Source organism: Cyprinodon tularosa, unplaced genomic scaffold (assembly GCF_016077235.1).
Source record: "Cyprinodon tularosa strain WSP-4 unplaced genomic scaffold, ASM1607723v1 ctg664, whole genome shotgun sequence".
Taxonomy (NCBI): domain Eukaryota; kingdom Metazoa; phylum Chordata; class Actinopteri; order Cyprinodontiformes; family Cyprinodontidae; genus Cyprinodon; species Cyprinodon tularosa.
Window position 1 is genome coordinate 344,001 of NW_024039412.1, and position 20,884 is coordinate 364,884.

Genomic DNA, 20,884 nt, shown 5'->3' on the forward strand with positions numbered 1-20,884 from the left:
CGGGTTCGAATGCAGAAGCGAGGAGAGGAAGTGGGTATTTATTTTTAACTGTGATCTGGTTCAAACCTCGGTAATCAATACATGGTCTCAGGGAACCATCCTTCTTCCCCACGAAGAAGAACCCGGCGCCCAAAGGAGAGGAAGATGGGCGGATTATTCCTGCAGCTAGAGATTCGTTGATGTATTTTTCCATGGTTTCTCTTTCAGGCTTGGAAATATTATACAATCTGCTGCTGGGTAGAGGAGCACCAGGTAAAAGTTCAATGGCGCAATCGTATGGTCTGTGTGGAGGTAGGGACGTCGCACTGACCTTACTGAAGACAGGGGCTAGGTCATGGTACTCAGGAGGAACTGAAGAAAGGTCAGGAGAGTCCATCTCCCCCCCACCTCTAGGAGACCCCACCAAGGGGGCAGCAGAACGAAGGCATGTTTCATGGCATGAGATGGACCATGATTCCAGGTGAGGTTCAGTCCAGTTAATGTGAGGATTATGCTTCTCCAACCATACGAAACCAAGCACCAGCGGGGAACATGCAGAGGGAAAAACAAAAAATGTTATAGTCTCTCGGTGGTTACCTGATAGAAGTAACTCGAGGGGCTGAGATTGATGGGTAACTTGATGGAGTCTTTTTCCGTCAATAGCGGATACACTGAGAGGCTGAGTCAGAGGAATGGTTTCAATTTGGAGTTGCTGGACGAGGTTAGAATCGATTAGGTTACGTTCACAGCCTGAGTCGATGAATGCAGAAAAAGAGAGGTTTTGATTAGCACAGAACAATGTGGCAGGAAGTAACAGTCGAGGAGATTTCTTAGTGTTTATCTGGCCCGTCAGAAGCCTCAGATCCTCTGGCGGGCCCAGGCTTTTGATTTAGCCGGGCAGGAAGCGATGAAGTGTCCACTCTCACCACAGTAGATACATAGTTTGCTTAGAAAACGCCTTTGCCTCTCCTCAGGAGTGAGCCTAGTGTGTCCCACCTGCATGGGTTCGGCTTCCCTTTCGCTCGAATGAGAGGCCTGAATAGGCAACGGTAGAGTTTGGGACTTAGGTCTCTGAATGGGCATCTGCTCTGTAGAGATAGAACAAACAGTCACATTATGTGAGGCAGAAGAAAGTGTACCCTGCTTCTTTGAACTGTTTCTGTCACGAATTCGATTATCCAATCTAATGGAGAGGCGAATTAGATCTTCGAAGGTAGCAGGTTCGTCGAGGGTTGCGAGCTCATCTTTAATGTGCTCATTTAATGCCATGAAAAAGGCTCCCTTTAGAGCGCTTTGGTTCCATCCGGAAGCTGCCGCTTTAACCCGGAAGTTAATGGAAAATTCAGCCACCGAAGAGTTTCCCTGTTTTAAGTTGAAAAGAGCTCTGGAATCAATAGTTTGGTCAGTTTCTTGGTTGAATACCTGGGTAAATTCAGAGATGAAATCAGAGTAGTAGCAGTTTAAGCTATCGTAAGCGGCAAATCTTGCCTGAGCCCATTCCAAGGCTCTTCCTGTTAACTGTGAGAGAATGAAAATTATCTTCTTGTAATCCGTGGAAAAGCTGCCAGGGGAGTTCTGAAAAATCAATCGACATTGAAATAAAAATCCTTTGCAATCTTTCATGTTGCCAGAAAATCTTTCTGGAAGACTAGGACAGAACTCTGATGACGTCACTGCTGGTGACCTCGGAGGCGGAACTGGACCCGGAAATGGTTGTTGTGCTGCATTAACGCTGTTCAGATAATTAGCACAGCTCTGTAGCATGTGGTTATGAGTGTCTACCAGGCGGTATAACTCATGGAGCGTTTGGGTTTGTCCTTGAATTTGGGCATCCTGCTCCTCCAGTCGACGGGTGAGGTGATCTGCTGGGCCTTGAGTTTGGCCGCAGTGTTCTGTCATGATGGGTTCACTAAAAGCGACCCAAGAATGCAGAACACCACTGACGGACACAGGGATGAAAGTTTAACAAGTTTATTTAAGCACAAGCACACAGATTGTACTGGTTCGGGTTCGGGGCCTGGATACTGGTTCACCGGAGTCTGCGTGAGAGACAGTACAGTTAGGGATGCCAACAGAGGTTTGATTTCCTGAAGTTCGCTGATTGTACCTTGAGGGTTCTTGAGGTTAGCTTTGGGAGAGTCTCTGTTGGATCTGGAGAAGAGTTCTTCAGCAGAGTCCGTTTGCTGCTTCAGCGTCTTACGTCTACAATGAACAGACCTTGGCTTTGGGGATTCCCAGCTCTAGTCCAGAGCTGCTTGGAGGTTCTCTGAGAGTTCTTCAGGTTTGGCTCTGAGGGTCGGCTCGGCAGGTTAGCTCTTCCTGAGCTTTCACTGAGGAGACACAGGTTTCCTAGAAGACAGAGACAATGGTTAGAATCCAAGCTGGATTCATAAGTCATAGAGTTTACACTGAGGATCTAGGCTTAAGCGCTGACCAACTGGAACAACACTGCGGCGTTGAGGCAAGGTCTGAAGACAGCTTAAGTAGTGGATCCTCTGATGATCTTGATGAGCTGCAGCTGAGCAGGAGGCTCCCTCAGAGGATCCACGGCGGACTCTGCTGGAGAAAGGTGGAATTTCTCCAGCTCCCAACAAGTTGAGTGTTTGGTGCCTATAGCAACCTGAAATACGCTGAGAAAACAGATTACTGAGGTGAAATGGAATCTGCTACGGCACTCTTGCTGTCTGTGTACGCCACAGGTCAGTATCGTGTGTGTGTGTGTGTGTGTGTGTGTGTGTGTGTGTGTGTGTGGGTGTGTCTCTGTGTGGGTGGGTGGGTGTGTGTGTGTTCTAATTTTTGTTAAGAGGCTGAAAAGTAACTTTCTAGAGCATAGACTACCTCCATATAGTGATGTCGGTCTATTGATTTTGATGTATTGATTGAAAATTGTTCATTATTACCTTGGTTAATTAACATCTAATGTTAACTCTACTACATTTTATAGCAGTAGGGTAAAATGCTTGTCTTTGTTCAAAAGACTGTATTAACTGTAAAGACTGTCTTTTACATCAGCCTGTTTTCAGGGCCTTTTTTTGGCTACATATTTGTTATTTTTTGCTACATGCCTCCCCATCTTCTTGCCATATGTTTATATGGCATAAATCAGTGTCTGTGACCAGAAAAAAACTGTGTGATTAAAATGCGATTAATCGCGAGTTAACTTAGGCATTGATGCGATTAATCGCGATTAAAAAAAATTAATCGATTGACAGCACTAATTTATTTTTTTATCTAAAAATTCAATGTTTTGGGACTGGCGACCTGTCCAGGGCGTACCCTGCCTCTCGCCCGTAGACAGCTGTAGATAGGCACCAGCACCCCTCACGACGCCACTTGGGATTAAGCGTGTTAGAAAATGGATGGATGTATTGGGACGAGCTGTGGTTAGTGCGCACGACCAATGTATGGAGGCCGTAGTCCTTAACGCGGCCGACCTGGGTTCATTTCCTGCCTGTGGTCCTTTGCCACATGTCTCTCCCCCTCTCTCATTCCCCCTTCCTGCCAGCCTACTGTCCATAAAAACGAGCCACTAGTGCTGTAAAATCTAAAAAAAAATAAAAAATAATAATTATATATGACATGGATGCATAAAAACCTGCTTTTTAAATTCTGTTTAAAGTAACAGATTATAATACTGGTTGATGATTTTCTTTATTCGGACCCCGCTGATTTTTTATTGGTTACCCCTGACCTAAGCTTCCTCTGGAAGTCCAGTCTGCTCTGTCTCTCGCTTCACGGCTGCGTCTCCAGTTTGTTCTCCAGGTGAACGCCACGGTATTTCTACTCCTCCACCGCCTCCACTTCTGATGTTGCTGATGAGAAGTTTAGTTATGGTGACAGATGTTACAGTTACAGCTGGGAGGTTTGTTTTGTTTTTTCATTTGAAGCATCTGGACATCTGAATTGAATTGGATTAAATCCAATGTAAATCTAAATCCCTTTATTGTCCCACAGTGGGGAAATTTACTCTCTGCAGTTAACCCCTCCCCTTGGAGAGCAGTGGGCAGCCATTGTGCGGCACCCGGGGAGCAGTCTGAGGTAAAGGGTGTCGCTCAGAGACCCAGAGTGAAAATCTGTGGGAATGAGAGGGGGTTGAATGCAGAAACCCCGGAAGCCAAGATCAGGGCTCTAACCACTAGGCCACCACTCCCCTATAATGGTGAATAATCGGTTATTGTAATATTCATCCATTCATTCAGGAACTGAAGTATACCGTCTTTAGAACCCGCCTCTCTCAGCCCTAATCAATCAAACGCTGTACAATAAATAGGTTTATATTCTATCTCTTTGTCCAGAACTCCTCAGGTGCTGCAGTTTTAGCTTTCCTTGGTCAAACTCTGGAAAATCCAATTTTTGATTTATGATTATTAATCATTACATCAATCAATACCTAACAGATTAACTGATTATAAAAATAATCATTAGTTGCAACCCTATTCAAAAACCAAGCCAAATATTTGACTTGTATATCATATGCTACTTTAACTGCAACACATTTGAATTTTATATCTTTTTTGGAATCGGATCAGAACCCAAAAAGCTGACAGAAAATCTTGCTCACTGTATTTTTTTTTACCGTCCAGGTTGATAATTCAAAGTTTTTCAGCCTTTCTGAGCCGAAGGGAAGTTTTCTGACCTTTTCAGCTGCGGTCCTGGTGGAAGGGGCGTGGCCATGCTGGACCTCTGGGGCTGTAAACGAGATCACGTCCTCACTTCGGGAGCAGCTCTTGAAGGCCAGGCTCCCATTGGCCGACAGTAGCACCGCACCAGGGCTCAACACACTGCACATGTTACCTGGACCTAAACACAAAGAGACACTGATCAACCACTGGCTGTTAATGCACGCTTCATCTAATTCACTATTTCAGCCGTTTTCTGTACAGCTGATGTCATGGAAGGGGCCTTAACGTCGTCACCTTTTTTAGAGATTTCCAGTAAGGCATCAGTGGTGGCCAGCAGCAGACACCAGACCTCCTCCTCTTCCAGGGGGGAACCCCGCGCCTCCAACACCTCCGTCAGGGTCACAAATGTGCCCATCCTGCTACACATGGACTAACACATGCAACAAAGATGCATCAAAAGCTACAAACAAAATACACAGTTAGTATACTAATTTGTTTTGCTTTAAAATAAGAACAAACTTTCGTCAGTGGATATTTCCTAGTTCGCTGTGCCATTTTGGTTTCGCTCAGAATATGGAGAAGAAAAAAAGCTGACCAACACTACCTCTAGGGATTTCTACTGAAGAGGATTAGGTTAGTTAACTGAATTTTAGATTTCATATTGTCATAATATGGGAAAAAAAGTTAGAATTCTGACTTTTTTGTCTCAGAATGGGATTTAATCTTGGAATTACGGATCTTAATGTAGATGGGCACCATGAAGGAAGAGATGTGGAGCACTGAGCTTCACTGAGAAAGATGTGAGTTGTTTGGGAGAGCCAGTAACAGATTGGTGGAAAATGTCGGACGTGCCTGAGGGGTCCCCGGTGATGCTATTTCATTAATGGAAGAGCAGAAGGTGATTAGAACCAGAGAGCTAGTCTCTAAAACAGACATGGCTACGGCTTAATACTAACATGTTTGTTATTTCAAAATTCTGAGAAAAAAAGTTAGAATTCTGGAAAAAAGTCAGAATTCTGAGATCAAAGTCAGAATTCTGACTTTTTTCCCATATTAAACTGAAATAAAATTTTAAAAAGTAGTTCACTTTTTTATTTTTTTCAGTGGCCCTAATCCTCTTCCGTAGACTTCTTGTTGGGATCTGGAAGTCTGTCCACCTTTCTCCAGCAGAGGGCGTTCTAGGTCTCCTGGAGCTGACTACCACACCTGCGGCTCATGAGCTCATCAGGAGACCGGCATTTAAGGAGGGGCAGAGCAACACTCCGACGCCAGAGTGTTAAGCCAGTTATGGTTAGCAAACCTTAGCCGACCAGCCTGTCTGAATCTCTGACTTCCTTGAAGCCTGAATCTGAACCTAATCTGTTTTTGTCCTCTCTGCTTCTCAGGAAGAACCTGCCTGGAAACCTGAAACCTGGAAGACTTTCTCAAGCGAGAAACCAAGCTGTCCGTTCTCAGGAGAACCCTGGAAATCCAACCTAGTCTGAAACCTGCCTGCTCGCTCTCAATAAGAGCTGAGAGAGAAGCTCTGAACCTGCTCAGTAAGAGTAACTGCTCTGCCCTGCCTCTGCCTGCCTTCAGCCTCTGGATCCTCCTGGTTCCCCTCCTCTGCCACTCAGCCTGAATCTCTGAACAGAGAAACCAGTCATGACCAGTCCTGAATCTGATAACCCCCTGACCTGTTTATTCAATAAACCTTTGAACTTTTTCTCCTGTTTCCGAGTGTTTCTGCATATGGGCTAGGAACCAAACCCATCATGACACTTCTATGTTTCAGTAGGAAACTTTAAATCAGAGACCAGAAACATCACATATGGGGTTCCTGAAGGCTCCATTCTAAATGCTCCCCTTGGCTCAAATTATAGCAAACAACATCATAAGTTACTGTAGCATAACTATAAAGACGACACCCAGGTTAAATCCCAATGTCACCAGGTGACTATAGCCCCATTTCCACTACCCTTTAGAAACCATGCCAAGATCAGCCCGAGCACAGTAACCGAGATAACCGTTGAGTGTAATTGGCACGCACAACTGAACCGGACCACACCAGAAACAACATACATCGCTAACATGGTACTAGTTCATCAGTAGGGCTCGGCACAGTTCAGTTCTGGCTCGGTTCTCGGATAACAAAGAGTGCATGAGCAGACCACGTCATCTCCTTACAGTCAGCCTTCATAATCAGAAAATTTTAGACATTCATAAAAGCGGCACGTGATTTCCAGCGATGGTTCTGCTTAGCAGTGAGATGAACCTCAACGTCTGTCGTTGTTTCCTGCATCTGTAAGCCCTATTTAGACTATCATTTGTCGTATCCACTTCCCAAAATCCAAGTGTGTCAAGTAAATTCCCCAAAGGTGAATACCTTTAAAAATTATAATAAATAATAATTTTCGTTGCGATCACTGAGTCTGGGAGCGGCCATTTTTGCCCAAATATAGTAACCCTTCCCTCCTGCCATCTTCCAGCAGTGACGTCACGGTGCGGTAAGCCGTGACCTGCAGACCTCAAGCGGAAGTGCGCAGACAAAAAGCAGCTGTGATTGGTCCTTGGTATGCCTTTCCAGCTGTCTTTGTGGTCGTCCTTCTCGATTCTGTGCCGGGGCGTGCCATTATTAAAAACCGAGGGGTAATAACAACAATGGACAACAACGACAAAAGGTTGATCGAGGAGGTTCGGAAGTACAACCAATTGTACGATGCCTCAGACAAATTATAAAAAATAAATAAATCCTCTTCGATGTCTAGCAACTCTAGATCCATCTCCGTGAACATGATATCTTGCAGATGCACCATTGTTGTTTTGGAAGATAAACACTCCTTACTGCGGTGCCGAAGTTCTAGTGACCATCCGCCGAAATTCTCCCTAGTTCTCGAATAGGCTCCCCCTTGCGCTTTGGCGGGAAACTCCTGTGCATCCCTAGAAATACCAGACCAACAGTGCAGTAGCATACCAGCAAAACTGGTTTGTGACCAGACCCAAGCCACATTTGAGGTGTGCGGTTGCAGAAGCATAACCCGCCCTTAAGAGAGAAGCGTCATCTCAGGAAAATCACAGACATACGAGAGATTCTGATTTAGCTGGACTCTTTCTATGGTTCCATCTATATGGAGTGAAGCGTGTCCCATTATTGTTTCAGCAAAAGAACACTTGTGGAGATAAAAAAAAACAAACACTTTTTGTGTGATCATGAGGTGATCATGAGGAGGAGACGACTTTCTGCAAAACGATCTAGAAATAAGTAAACATTTCTTAAATTAAGTGTATTTACCCTTATTTTGACTAGAAAATAAGATAATTTGCCAATAGAATGAGTATTCGTTACTCTTAAAATAAGATAATTAGATAATATGCACTTGAAACAACGCAATTGTTTTTCTTCTTTTAAATCTAAGTTGTCTTGTTCCATTGACAAAGTGTCTCACTTACCTCCTCAATTCATGAAAAAATGCACTTATATTAACAAAAATTGACCTATCTAGATTTCAATTTTTTCCAGTGTAGAAGTACAGTATCAGCCATTCAAAATTAATAATTTTTTTTAGACAAATTTTTTACTTCTACTTCTGCCATTTTAAAAATAAAAGCAGTAGTTTTGTTTCATTTAAGCTCCATTTTCCTGTTGGTGTTTCAAAAAAATAAATAAAAACCATCAAAATAATCAGTTTCATCCAGACAATTAATTTCTTTGTAGTTGCACTTGGTGCTGCTGCAACTTGTTGCTCACCACATACCAAAATAAATAGTTTATCAAGATGATGCAAAGCTAAATGTGACTCTGTTACCATTAGTTATAAAACTAAAAAAATGAAGTCTAAGGAAGTTATCATCAGGAATTGTAGAAAAACGTTCCTTTAATAGGGTAGAGCAGTAAAGCTTCTGGCCTTGACAATTTTTCCTGCATTACTTTTAATTTATTCTTTAAGTAGTTTTTAAAATGGTACTTTTACACTTTTACTGGAGTAAAAAGCTGAAGTTGATCCTCTAACTTCTATAGAAGTGTTTTTAAACATGAATACTTTTGACACCTCTGATCTATGAAGCAATTCTCTACTTTAATTAATGATCCCATTTAATAAAACATGTTTATGTAATACAGACTCTTTATGATTCATTTATATAAATAAGCATATAAATAAGTCATTTTTTCTGAAAATGTCTATTTGTCCTTCAGTTGGAGGGTAACTAAGAAAATTTACCAGTTGAATAAAATATTTGCAATCAAAAAAGGAAAAAAGGAATTCAATTATCTTTTTTTATGCAGTAATATCTAATTATCTCATTTTAAGAGTTAAATAAACATAAATATCTACTCTAATTAAAGGCAAACACACTTATTTTAACGGGTTTGCTAAACTGAAAACATTTTCATCATTAACATGATCAGACCGTGCTCTAAGCAAGTTCTGCCACGACACATGGAAAGAACCTATATAAACATATATGTTTTAATATAGGTTTTGATATAGGTTTTAAATATATGTGACATATATAAAATTGGCCGTTTTCCTATATTATATGTACATATATGTGCATATATGAAATAGCACATATATGTACATATATGTGCATATATGAAATAGCACATATATGTACATATATGAAATAGCACATATATGTACATATATAAAATTGGCCGTTTTCCTATATTATATGTAAATATATGTACATATATGTGTGTACCTATATCCGTGCATACATGTACCTATATGTGAAGATCATGTGCATACATGTAGCTATATCCGCTGATACGTTTACCTATATCAATCCACACATATATGCACTTGTTTACCTATGTATTAGCAAAATTATAAAAATCCATAGCTACTAGGCAACATAAATAATAGCCCAAAATGCAGAAATTTAACATTATTTATTACTTAAGAACAATCAAAGTACAAGAACAAAAAAATTTACAGAAATACCCCCCAAGAAATTATCTTGTAGATCTTCTCAGCTCTGTGAGCTTTGAATTAATAGATGTGCCTAGCTGCCCTCGGCTGACTGCAGGCCACTTCTTCAATGTAGCATCTAGAGAAGACCAAAAAATATTATTAAAATACCACTTCATCAGGAACCCAAAGTGCTTACTGCTTGCTGCAATTGGACACATATTTTGGATAAAGGGCTCACCATGATAAAAAATATGGCTACGTTCACACTGCAGGCCTTAATGCTCAATTCCGATTTTTTTGTGAAATCGGATTTTTTGCGTGTCCGTTCACACTTCCAAGTATATGCGACTTGTATGTGATCTACTGTGTGAACTGAAAGCGTTCAACCGAAGTGTCCCGCATGCGCACTCGAGGACGCGATGACGTCACACGTAGCAAGCGTCCTCAGTGTTTGCGGAAGTAAACATGACTCGTAATACCGCAGCGTATATTGCGTTCTTTAAGTTCTTCTCCAACAGGAGCAGGCACATTACGAACGAAATCTTTTTAAGAAGATCAAAAAGAAAGACCCTCCCCCGGTTCCGGTAAGACCCTTCGAGTTTGGTCTGAATCGAGCTTTCTAAATATGAATTAAGTCAGCAACCTCACTTTCTCTCCATTGACTGCTCTCTGTGTTATCTTCCGCCATGGTTGTTAGTTTTTCCCGCCTCCGCTTAGTAGGACGCAGATTAGTAACGTTTAGTAATATTTGTCAAGTATCAATGACGTGTAGGTCGGATGAATGCGACCTGGCCGTACAGACACAGGTCGCATTTGAAAAGATCAGATACGTATCGGATTCAGGACCACATATCCAAGTGGCCTGGGTCGCATTTGAAAAAATCCGATCTGTGTCGTTCAGACTGTCATAAAAAGATCAGATACAGGTCACATATGGGCAAAAAAATCGGAATTGGGTCACTTCAGGCTGCGGTGTGAACGTAGCCTATGTCATGTAAACATGTCAATTGAAAGATTCTGATTGGACTCTAAATCTAAAATGAATTCTGATTGGAAACATCACATGCTATTATTCTGAATAAGGCTTGATGCATATGCACTTTGGATTATTTGTTAACATGTAAAGTGATTCAGAGTTTCTAATCCCTCAAATTTTTAATCTGATGTAAGAAACTTTACACATGTAAACATATATCGTTGTCAAAACTGCACTTTTGTAGAATTTTTCCTGCACCCAACCGTACCCAAAATACTTTACAATGGCCTCCCATTGACCCACTCCACTGGCGAGCTGCCATGATAGGTTTACTCAAAGAGAAATAAGGCACGCATTAAAATCAAGCAAATCCATTACCGATAAAGACAAACTAAGGCACAAACACAGGACAGAATGGTTTAAGGGTGAAGGAGGGGTGAATATGATTTTTTATTAACCCTTCAGACGACAACATGCAATGGAGTTATTTGCAACACTATATGTCCTACAAAATAGAGGACAACACACCTTACAGTGCAATACCCCAGAAATGTGGCTTAAGAAGACAAAAGGTAGGATCAAGAAGTGAGCAAACGATGAATTAGTATTATAGGTGCTAAGCAGGTACAGTAAAAATAATGGGTGCCTTACCTTATACAGTCTATGTTGATGCCTAATAAACATTGATACACGTATGCTATGGTTAAAGTGGTGAAATAAAGTCTTTAAAGTTTTGTTTTCCCTTGTCAACGCATTATGCATTTACTCACCAATAATGGCTGCCTTTTTAATTTGGTCAAGGGCGACCAGCTGCTCCCCATCCCCTCTGGTTGGCTTCCCACCTTAAAATAATATTTCAAAATGAAGATGGAGAAAGTAAGAGTTTTTGTTTTTTAATATACACATCACGTTTTCTTGAGGTACTAAACATAACAGTCATAATTTATTCCACAGACTATGACTAACTTTTTTTCCAAGACAGAAGAGATTAGGGACATTTTATTTTGTACCATTTAGGTTGCTCTTCAGCAAAGTCTCCAGGTCAAAGGTGCCCAGCAGCAGATTCCGCACCATGGCAGTAGCAGAGGTGGCAAGGCGGGCTGCTTTCCATGCTTCTGCCCGACAAAACACTCCAGAGCCCTTTATAACTTCAATCTAAAAAAAATAATTTCAAATCACAATATTCATTTATTGGCAACTTTTAGAAACCTTTTGATGTTTCATATTGATTCTTATGCTTAGTTTCCCACTAGTAAATAGGTTTTATAAATGCAGATTAATGATAAAGATATGAATCAAAATAATCATTGCCCTAAACTTATAACACTAATTGGCTACTACAAAGCACATAATATGTATTACTACATAATATGTTATTCACCTGTGTTTTTGCTGAGGTCTCAGCTCTTGATGCAGTCTTGTTTGAGAAGAAAAACATTGTTAAATTCAACAATTGTAAAACTTCAACAACTTTATGCATGTGGGGCAAGTAAATTATATATTACCACTAACTATCCCAACATAAAAATCCTTATAGCTCAGTTGGAGCCTTAAGTGAAATAAGTACAGAAAAATCTGAGGTATAAAAGGGTTACACACACCTGGGATGTCTCTCCAACGAGCTCAGTCACCATGTGACTCTTTTTAAAGGGCTCGGTCTCCTCTGTGCTCAATCTCCTTTCTGGAATCTTAGAGAAGAAAGAAACATACTGTATTTTCCAGACTATAAGTTGCAGTTTTTTTCATAGTTTGGCCGGGGGTGCGACTTATACTCTGGAGCGACTTGTGTGTGAAATTATTACACATTTTTACCGGTATATCATTACACCTGTTATTTTCAAACCAAACAAACCCACGTAGCGGGTGGAAGAAGACATGGTTTGCGCGGACGAGTGTGCGTGTGAGGAGGGGGGTTTGGGGTAGAAGAGTGGAGCGGAGCGCCAGTTATTTCACTATATGCACGCGCGAAAGCAACAACAAAAAAATGCGACTTATACTCCAGTGTGACTTATATATGTTTTTTTTTTTCCTTTATTATGCATTTAATGGCTGGTGCAACTTGTACCCCGGAGCGACTTATAGTCCGGAAAATACGGTAGTAAAACTCTACAACAATTTTTATTCATCCAAGGAAGCCAATAGATTCTTATTTACGGGCTTGGAAAACATTAAACATGTCAATAAATTAAAGTGACATGCAAAAGTAATCAGCGAAAAATAATCAAATCCATACAGTTGTTTAAGTAACCAGTACACTAAATAAATAAATAAAAATGCGAGGGGGTTACCCACCGGTTGCACAAAAGTCAAGGAGGAATCAAGATCTTCCACAGGAGTCCTTCCAGTCTTGTCCATAAAAGAAAAATAAAGTTAGTAACTTCAATACAATAAAGTGCAAATACATGAAATAATTAACACTATAAATTAGCTCAACATCACAATTCTCTACAGCTCTGCCTGAGAAACAATTTTAAAAAACAATGACAATCAGAAGAAATTACCTTTTGAGCAATAATGGAGAGGTCACTTTGAATTTGAGGGATATCTAGAATGAAATTATACCAAGAATAAATGACAATCCTCAAATCAAAATAGCACCCAGCACGTGCGAGGGCCCGTCCATCGCTGCTTGCAGCTTTAATTCTAATTTGAATCTTATGAGTGGCTATGTGAGCACTATCACTACCTCACCAGCTAACAACATAGCATTTATTTTTCCAAACATGTGTTGCAGCCCATAAAATTTCTAAGTTTATACTTCTCTGCCACAAAAAAATCCATCTCCTGAAAAAACCCTGCTAATAATAATAAAATTAGAAAAACTTACGATTGATGATAATGTCTTTCAGACGTTCATTTTCCTTTTTAAGAGTTTGGAGTTCATTCCTCAACTCCTGCAAATTTCTTTGCATTTGGTCGAATTTTCTTTTCTCCCACATCTGTTCGTCCAGGTGTTTTCTAACTTCAGCAGCTGTCTACGGAAAAGAGACAGAGAAAAGAACAAAATTTAATTGTTCTATAACTTCATTTCTAAAATGGATGGTTGATTCTAGGGCTGAACGATATTCACAAGCCCCCAGAGCAAACTGAGGACCACTGCGAGCAACATGTGCACGCTGTCGCCACACACACACACACACACACACACACACACACACACACACACACACACACACACACACACACACACTTCGTTATCTTTAACTTTAGCTTTGTGTGTGGGTTGTGTCTATAACCTCTATGATCTATTATAACATCTATAACGGCGGATAACTCCGCTGTGTTGTTGTTAGCTGTAGCTAACCTGCTCGGCACGTACGGGAAGGGCACATACAAAAGCACTATCAATGCTATGATTAGTTACGTAGCATAAATAGACCGTATCATTGGCTGGACACCTGTCACTCACTGCTACGTTGAAAAACGGTCCTGAAAAGCACATTTTTAGTGTCATTTCTTTGATTAGACTAGGTCTAAATTAAATATTAATTTATGCGTCTATGGTGAATAGGGCTGGGTACCGAACTTCGGTACTTTTATGGTACCGACCGAAATGCTTCGGTTCTACAGAGTATCGAAACATGCCTCGTCTTTCGGTACCAAGTTTCGGTGATTGGCTGGAACACTTAAGGTGATTGCGTCATCCAGGAAAAATACACAGGTGGTCACGCCTACAGCCAGGGTTCATGTGTATCTTTTGTGAACTGGTTGCAGCGTCGCGGAACCCCTTTAAAATGCCCCCCAGGTCAAAAGTGCGGCTTCACTTTATTAAGACTGATGCTAATAGTGCACAATGCAATACATCGTGCACGGAAATAATTTAAGAGCAGAAAGTCGCTCTGTGTTTGACTGCAAGAAGAGCGGACCGCAGCCAGCGCGACCATCCTCCTCTCAGCAGCGCGTGGGCAGAGCAAAGCCAGAGCGGAGTGAATCATGCTGCTTTCAAACTGGACGCAGCAAGAGCAGCAAAATCTCGTCTGCTGCTTCATTTTTGCTGCTTGTACCAGCTTCTGACGCGCTGCTGAAGAAGCTTTGCTGCTCTGGCTGCGCGGTCGCAAAGTGGGTCAGACGCGCGTTGGGCGGAGCTACTCTATCCTTTATTTGCCTTGCAGCTATATTTTCTGTGATCAGTGGGAATAAAGTAGTTTTATTATGTTTTTAAGTGGGAAAATCCACCTGAAAACTTAATCAGTGCAGTCAGTTCATCCTGCCTTCAATATTTCTGTCGGAGCCGCTCAGACCCCCCCATACCAGCGGTGCGCTGTCAGTAGGATCCCATTCAACGGGCTTGTTTGTCAGACATGGTAATTTTTCTAAAGGAAAACTGCTAAGTAAAAAGGTCCTCACAATGTAACAGTGAATATTAGACACTGAATTATTTATTTTTTTATGTAAGAGGAAAAATGTAAATGGAAAAACAGAGCTTAAAATAAAACTCAAGATTTGTACTTTTTTATGTTGTGTAATTTTCTTTTTTTTCGAATTGATATTATAAAACTGGTATCGAAAAAAGTATCGTTCAGGAACCGGTATCGAAGTGAAGGTATCGGTATTGGTACCGGAACCGAAATTTTTTTAACAATACCCAGCCCTAATGGTGAATGACATTTTATGTGCTACATAGTTATACTTGTGCACTGAGAATGTGCGAGCAGTGCACACAGGTGCGCAGCTTAGAGGAACACTGTTTGGGACCATTTCGGCTACAAAAAGGAGGATGTTCACCAAAAAGAGGTAACGTTACTTTGCTTGGAGTTTTTGGGAAACGCTGACAATTTGTATGAACACCTAAAACGGCAATTATGATGATGGCCAACAGTGTTTTACTTTTGCACTGTAATGAAGCTTGCTTATTAATTCAATTATTAATATCACGGAATGGTAATTATTGACTTTAGCCTGAATTGATATGGCTCACAATATCGCAATATGTATCGTTGGGGAGAAAATATTGCAATGCATTTTTTCCCCAATATCGTGCAGCCCTTGTTTATTCTGATTGGCTGGGAGGATGTCTAGGAGTCTAGGGCATAAACCTCTCCCCTCGGCTATATGTAACTGGTTGTCAGGCCTCCTTGTACTTATTCCTTACTTAAAACACAATTTGAAATTTCCACATCTTGTATTTCATGTAATGTATGTATGTAATACACCTATCAATGGATGTCATCATTTAGGCTACCTTTTTCTTAGAGGGTGGTATTATGTCCTCTTCATCCCAAATACACTCTTTCTCTTCGCTGGCCCGCTGGTAGGCAAAGAGAAAGAGAGAGAGGGGGGACAAAGTTGCCTACTGGGCTGATGTCATACCTGGTACAGCTACTGGTAAAGCACTTTATTATAAAAGTCTTACTTATCTTTACTGTATTGCAATGTAATAACTCACACTGCTTGCAGACTGCTAGTGTACCTTGTTCTTTGAAGAGCTGTAATCAAGCGTATCCTCCTCCTCCTCCTCCTCCACACCCTCCTCCTCCTCCGCCACCTTCTCCTGCTTCTCGGGACAAAGGGGAAAAATTTCCCTATTGTGCTGCTTTCATACCTTATAACAGCTGCTGTTTTGTAATGAAACAAAACACACAGGATGCAGACTGGTTGTGTACCTTGTTCTTTGAAAGTACACTATATTGCCAAAAGTATTTGCTCACCTGCCTTGACTCACATATGAGCTTAAGTGACATCCCGTTCCTAATCCATAGGGTTCAATATGACGTCGGTCCACCCTTTGCAGCTAGAACAGCTTCAACTCTTCTGGGAAGGCTGTCCACAAGGTTTAGGAGTGTGTTTATGGGAATTTTTGACCATTCTTCCAGAAGCGCATTTGTGAGGTCGCACACTGATGTTGGACGAGAAGGCCTGGCTCTCAGTCTCCGCTCTAATTCATCCCAAAGGTGTTCTATCGGGTTGAGGTCAGGACTCTGTGCAGGCCAGTCAAGTTCATCCACACCAGACTCTGTCATCCATGTCTTTATGGACCTTGCTTTGTGCACTGGTGCACAGTCATGTTGGAAGAGGAAGGGGCCAGCTCCAAACTGTTCCCACAAAGTTGGGAGCATGGAATTGTCCAAAATGTCTTGGTATGCTGAAGCATTCAGAGTTCCTTTCACTGGAACTAAGGGGCCAAGCCCAGCTCCTGAAAAACAACCTCACACCATAATCCCCCCTCCACCAAACTTTACACTTGGCACAATGCAGTCAGACAAGTACCGTTCTCCTGGCAACCGCCAAACCCAGACCCGTCCATCAGATTGCCAGATGGAGAAGCGCGATTCGTCACTCCAGAGAACGCGTCTCCACTGCTCTAGAGTCCAGTGGCGGCGTGCTTTACACCACCGCATCCGACGCTTTGCATTGCACTTGGTGATGTATGGCTTGGATGCAGCTGCTCGACCATGGAAACCCATTCCATGAAGCTCTCTGCGCACTGTTCTTGAGCTAATCTGAAGGCCACATGAAGTTTGGAGGTCTGTAGTGATTGACTCTGCAGAAAGTTGGCGACCTCTTCGCACTATGCGCGTCAGCATCCGCTGACCCCGCTCCGTCAGTTTACGTGGCCTACCTCTTCGTGGCTGAGTTGCTGTCGTTCCCAAACACTTCCATTTTCTTATAATACAGCTGACAGTTGACTGTGGAATATTTAGGAGCGAGGAAATTTCACGACTGGATTTGTTGCACAGGTGGCATCCTATCACAGTTCCACGCTGGAATTCACTGAGCTCCTGAGAGCGACCCATTCTTTCACAAATGTTTGTAAAAACAGTCTGCATGCCTAGGTGCTTGAATTTATACACCTGTGGCCATGGAAGTGATTGGAACACCTGATTCCAATAATTTGGATGGGTGAGCAAATACTTTTGGCAATATAGTGTATGTCATGACCCTCCTGCTTCTCACCCTCCTGGTGCTTTGATTTGGAAGCCCCTCCCTTTTGATTGTCAACCTTGAGTGACAGAGAGACGGACTGACTTTTATCCCAACTCTTATGTTAACTTATGTTACATGACCTTGCACTTGATCATCTTGTCAACAAAGCACATGAAATCATCATAGATAAGACAATTACAAACCTACACACATGCATACACATTAAGGAACAAGAGAGAGAGGGGGAGATAACTTTAAGCATAGCACCAATTGGTGAAGTCAGTTTATGTTACCTTTTTCTTTGAAGCCTTCTCAGTTAGCCCCTGCTGGTCACTGTACTTAGAATTTGGGATGTGAGGACGTTTTGTTTGCCCTTGTGTGTCTTCTTTCTCCATCTCGATCTCACGCAGTTTGATTTTGAGAGTTTTTTCAAATTCTGGTGCAAAGAATAGAAACGTTTTCATGAACTGCAAACGTGTCTAATCAGTTTAACGTTACCAAATCAAACATTAAAAAGTACTTCTTGACTACTTTTCTAAAATCGACCAACTTGGAAAAACATGCATTTGTGACCTTATTTTCAGAAAATGTGGCATTAAGATCGGGATTGCGCTGGTGAAGATATTTTTTTGGACTAAAAAGTGCCCCGTGGCGACCGCTAGGCGGAAAATCCACATCTGGGTCACGTGGTACATTGACATAGTTCGTTGACTTAGCTCCAGCTAAGCTACATAGAGTGCAATGGAGGACACAATGACAAGTTCACATGTGGATTCACAAAGTGATGATTTTAACATGAAATACAGCGCAAGCTTCTGTTACGATTCGACTATATAATAATAAAACATATTTAAGAAGATTAAACGAAATGGGCTGGAATCGGGCTTTATAATCGTGGTTCTGCCAGACAGTTTCTCAGGTAGCTCATCTGATGCTTTCCTTACCGTGTTAGTAGGTTACAGACAGTGATAAGGTTGGCTACTTATTTTACTTTTAATTTCATTTGAATTAGCTTAAGCAGCGTTTATATTTTCTTTATACATAAATTAACTTGCAAATTATGAGGGCAAGGCTTTTAAAGTTTAAATCTTCTGGCAAAGATAAAGTAAAGAAGATCCTGCAATTTATGGAAGTAAAGCATAATAAAATCCAGAAAGATCAGTAATATGTCAATTAATTATCTGCCACATTCCCATGTAAATATCTGTCTTTGGAGGATGTGTTTTTTAGCACCCCTAGTTCTCTCATTTTTATTCCAAATACAATTTATAATTTGAACCACAGGGCTATTTTTATCTCTATGGTTCAGTATTTTCTCAAGTAGCAACTTTAACTGCTATACTTTCCTGTCTTAAAAGGCAGAACTCTTCTAGTCTAAAAAAAAACTCATTCGTTGAAATGGGGGGGCCTATTGTTTGAACCCCTTAGGGGCTTTAAAAAACAAAAATGCCTGTCTCTTTTTGCGCTTTATGAAACAAAGTACCCTATATTTAGTGGATGTACAGCTACATTTCTCATGTAAGTTTGCGTAGTTTTAACACAAACATTTATTTTTCATATTGCACCAGTACAGTTAATGAGCAACCTGTACTTGTGTGCTTGTTTGTTCTGTCTAAAATGTTTATTTTGGAATAAAGAGGTTAATATAAAAAATATTTTTTGTCCGATTCATCGATTAATCGAAAAAATAATCGGCCGATTCATCGATTTTTAAAATAATCGTAAGTTGCAGCCCTAATTTTAACCATGTTTTATCCGTCTATTTTTGTTTAAGAAAAGGTAGTTTTGCAAGTAGGAAGTAACGTGTTGCCATGTAAACAGATCAACGCTTGTCAACGAACTACGTCATCGGTCACGTGACACGGCGGCGAAATTTTTTAAGGAGGCTTGAGCTAAAAAGCCTAAAAAATCCAAATTGTCATCGAAATTTTTTATTTTTTTTTTACTCAGGTCATATTGATATATGAACTTTCTAATATATAGCAACTTGTATGATCTCAGAATCAAGAAGTACTTTAACTCCCAACTGGAGTAAGCTAACATTAGCAAATTAAGTAATGTTAATGTTAGCTCACATATGAGCCTTGCAAGCCGGCATAGCAAGATCCATTTTACACTTTTTCAAGTGCGAGCAAAGCCATTTAATATTGTATAGTCATATAACGTTAACTACATAACATCAGATGAAGTTAGCTTAACTTACTTGCCACTTCAATAATTCTGGCTCGGTGCACCACGGTTGGCGGCCTTTTCTCCATTCCACCAGCTTCTCAGTTTTTTCCTTCCTCTTAAGAAATTCTTTAAATGAAAAATTTCGGACACAGTCGATAGGCAAAATACTATGCGCCCCTCCGTCCTCACCCTCAGTCCATTCTAGAAGAACATAACGGAGCCCTCCCGCTGATATCGCCATTATTGCACCCAACCGCTATCTTTCCGCGCAAAATCAGATGAAGTGGATGATGACGTCATGAAACTACGTGAAGCCGTAGCGGTCAATAGGCTCTATGCACAGCTCCACTACTTCCTGAATTTAATGCAGCTCCTTTGTTTCCTGTCTTTCATGATTGGATGCACTGATTAATCCAGGTGTGTATGACCTAAGTAACTGGCCAGACACACCTGGATTAATCAGTTCGTCCAGTAATGAAAGACAGGAAACAAAGGAGCTGCCTTAAATTCAGGAAGTAGTGGAGCTGTGCATAGAGCCCATTGGGGTGATTCTCTGAATTGGGCCCTTGGCCTCATTCTTTTTTTTTTTTCTTTTTTTTTTTTTAAATCAAATAGTTATATTTCTGATCTTTTCATGTGATAGTGGATTAGTCAAACCTTTTAGAAAATATGTTTTCCCACCTCAGGCATGAAATTCTAATCGTTATTTAGTGTTTTTTCTTAGTGAAAATTGTTTTTGAGTTCAACCCCGTCACAGACAAGTTGGACCCTGTGTGAATATGAATTTAAAAGATTTTCAAGTACATTCATGTAGAAGGTTTTTAATGACATGTCCCTTGTTTGATATAATTTATTGCATGTAGAATTTTATTTTTAAATACCCACCATTTGAATACCAAATCAGGTCATGAAAACAGTATCTTGGTTTTCATATATTTTCAAAAAATATGAATTAAAAATATGCATTAGGATTTAATCAGGCTTTCATGTTTTTTCCAACTGTCCTGTAAATTCTACACACAGCAAAACAAACATTGATCTAATTTGTCTTTTTATAACAAAAATATTATTTAAAAACTATCAAATAACAGGGTTGAACTCAGCATAACAGGGTTGAAAATGATAACAGGGTTGAAGTAATGATCATAATATCAATATAGTTTGGATTTTTTTCCCCTGTAAAATGAAAGATATCACATTATTTGATTAAATGTTTTAAAAACAAACATTTTGTATATCCATCCATCCATTCTCATCCATTTATCCATAATCGCAGGGGGCAGCAGGTCCAGCAGGGGACCTTAAACTTCCCTTTCCCAAGCCACACCAACCAGCTCCCATGCCAGTGTCGACATAGACAGTGCCCCTGAGCTAAA

General features: G+C 40.8%; 2 protein-coding genes across 2 annotated transcripts in view; both read right to left on the reverse strand.

Annotated features, from left to right (window-relative positions):
- frmpd2 (FERM and PDZ domain containing 2) overlaps positions 1 to 20,884 on the reverse strand; it is a 104,040-nt gene that overhangs the window by 69,984 nt on the left and 13,172 nt on the right. The window contains exons 2-3 of the mRNA XM_038267183.1: positions 4,896 to 5,031; positions 4,616 to 4,779 (exon numbers count right to left, since the gene is read on the reverse strand). Coding sequence (XP_038123111.1) covers positions 4,616 to 4,779; positions 4,896 to 5,028 — 297 coding nt within the window. The 5' untranslated portion in view covers positions 5,029 to 5,031. The remainder of the gene's footprint in view (positions 1 to 4,615; positions 4,780 to 4,895; positions 5,032 to 20,884) is intronic.
- Positions 9,536 to 19,594, reverse strand: LOC119771308. Its single transcript, XM_038267176.1, has 14 exons — positions 19,540 to 19,594; positions 17,630 to 17,772; positions 15,883 to 15,966; positions 15,655 to 15,720; positions 13,300 to 13,447; positions 12,974 to 13,017; positions 12,765 to 12,818; positions 12,074 to 12,160; positions 11,854 to 11,889; positions 11,483 to 11,627; positions 11,243 to 11,314; positions 11,124 to 11,145; positions 11,001 to 11,028; positions 9,536 to 9,632 (listed from the first exon to the last, which is right to left on the reverse strand). Exons 1-14 carry the CDS (start codon positions 19,592 to 19,594, stop codon positions 9,621 to 9,623), a joined length of 996 nt encoding a protein of 331 aa, XP_038123104.1. The 3' UTR covers positions 9,536 to 9,620.

Bases quoted from the DNA above. Each gene is read 5' to 3' on its own strand.
- LOC119771308 (XM_038267176.1), bottom strand. From the start codon at position 19,594: ATGGAGAAAAGGCCGCCAACCGTGGTGCACCGAGCCAGAATTATTGAA. The intron at 11,890-12,073 runs GTGTGTGTAACC...TTCTCAAACAAG, and splicing joins TCGTTGGAGAGACATCCCAG to ACTGCATCAAGAGCTGAGAC. The intron at 11,315-11,482 runs GTACAAAATAAA...TATTATTTTAAG, and splicing joins GCTGAAGAGCAACCTAAATG to GTGGGAAGCCAACCAGAGGG.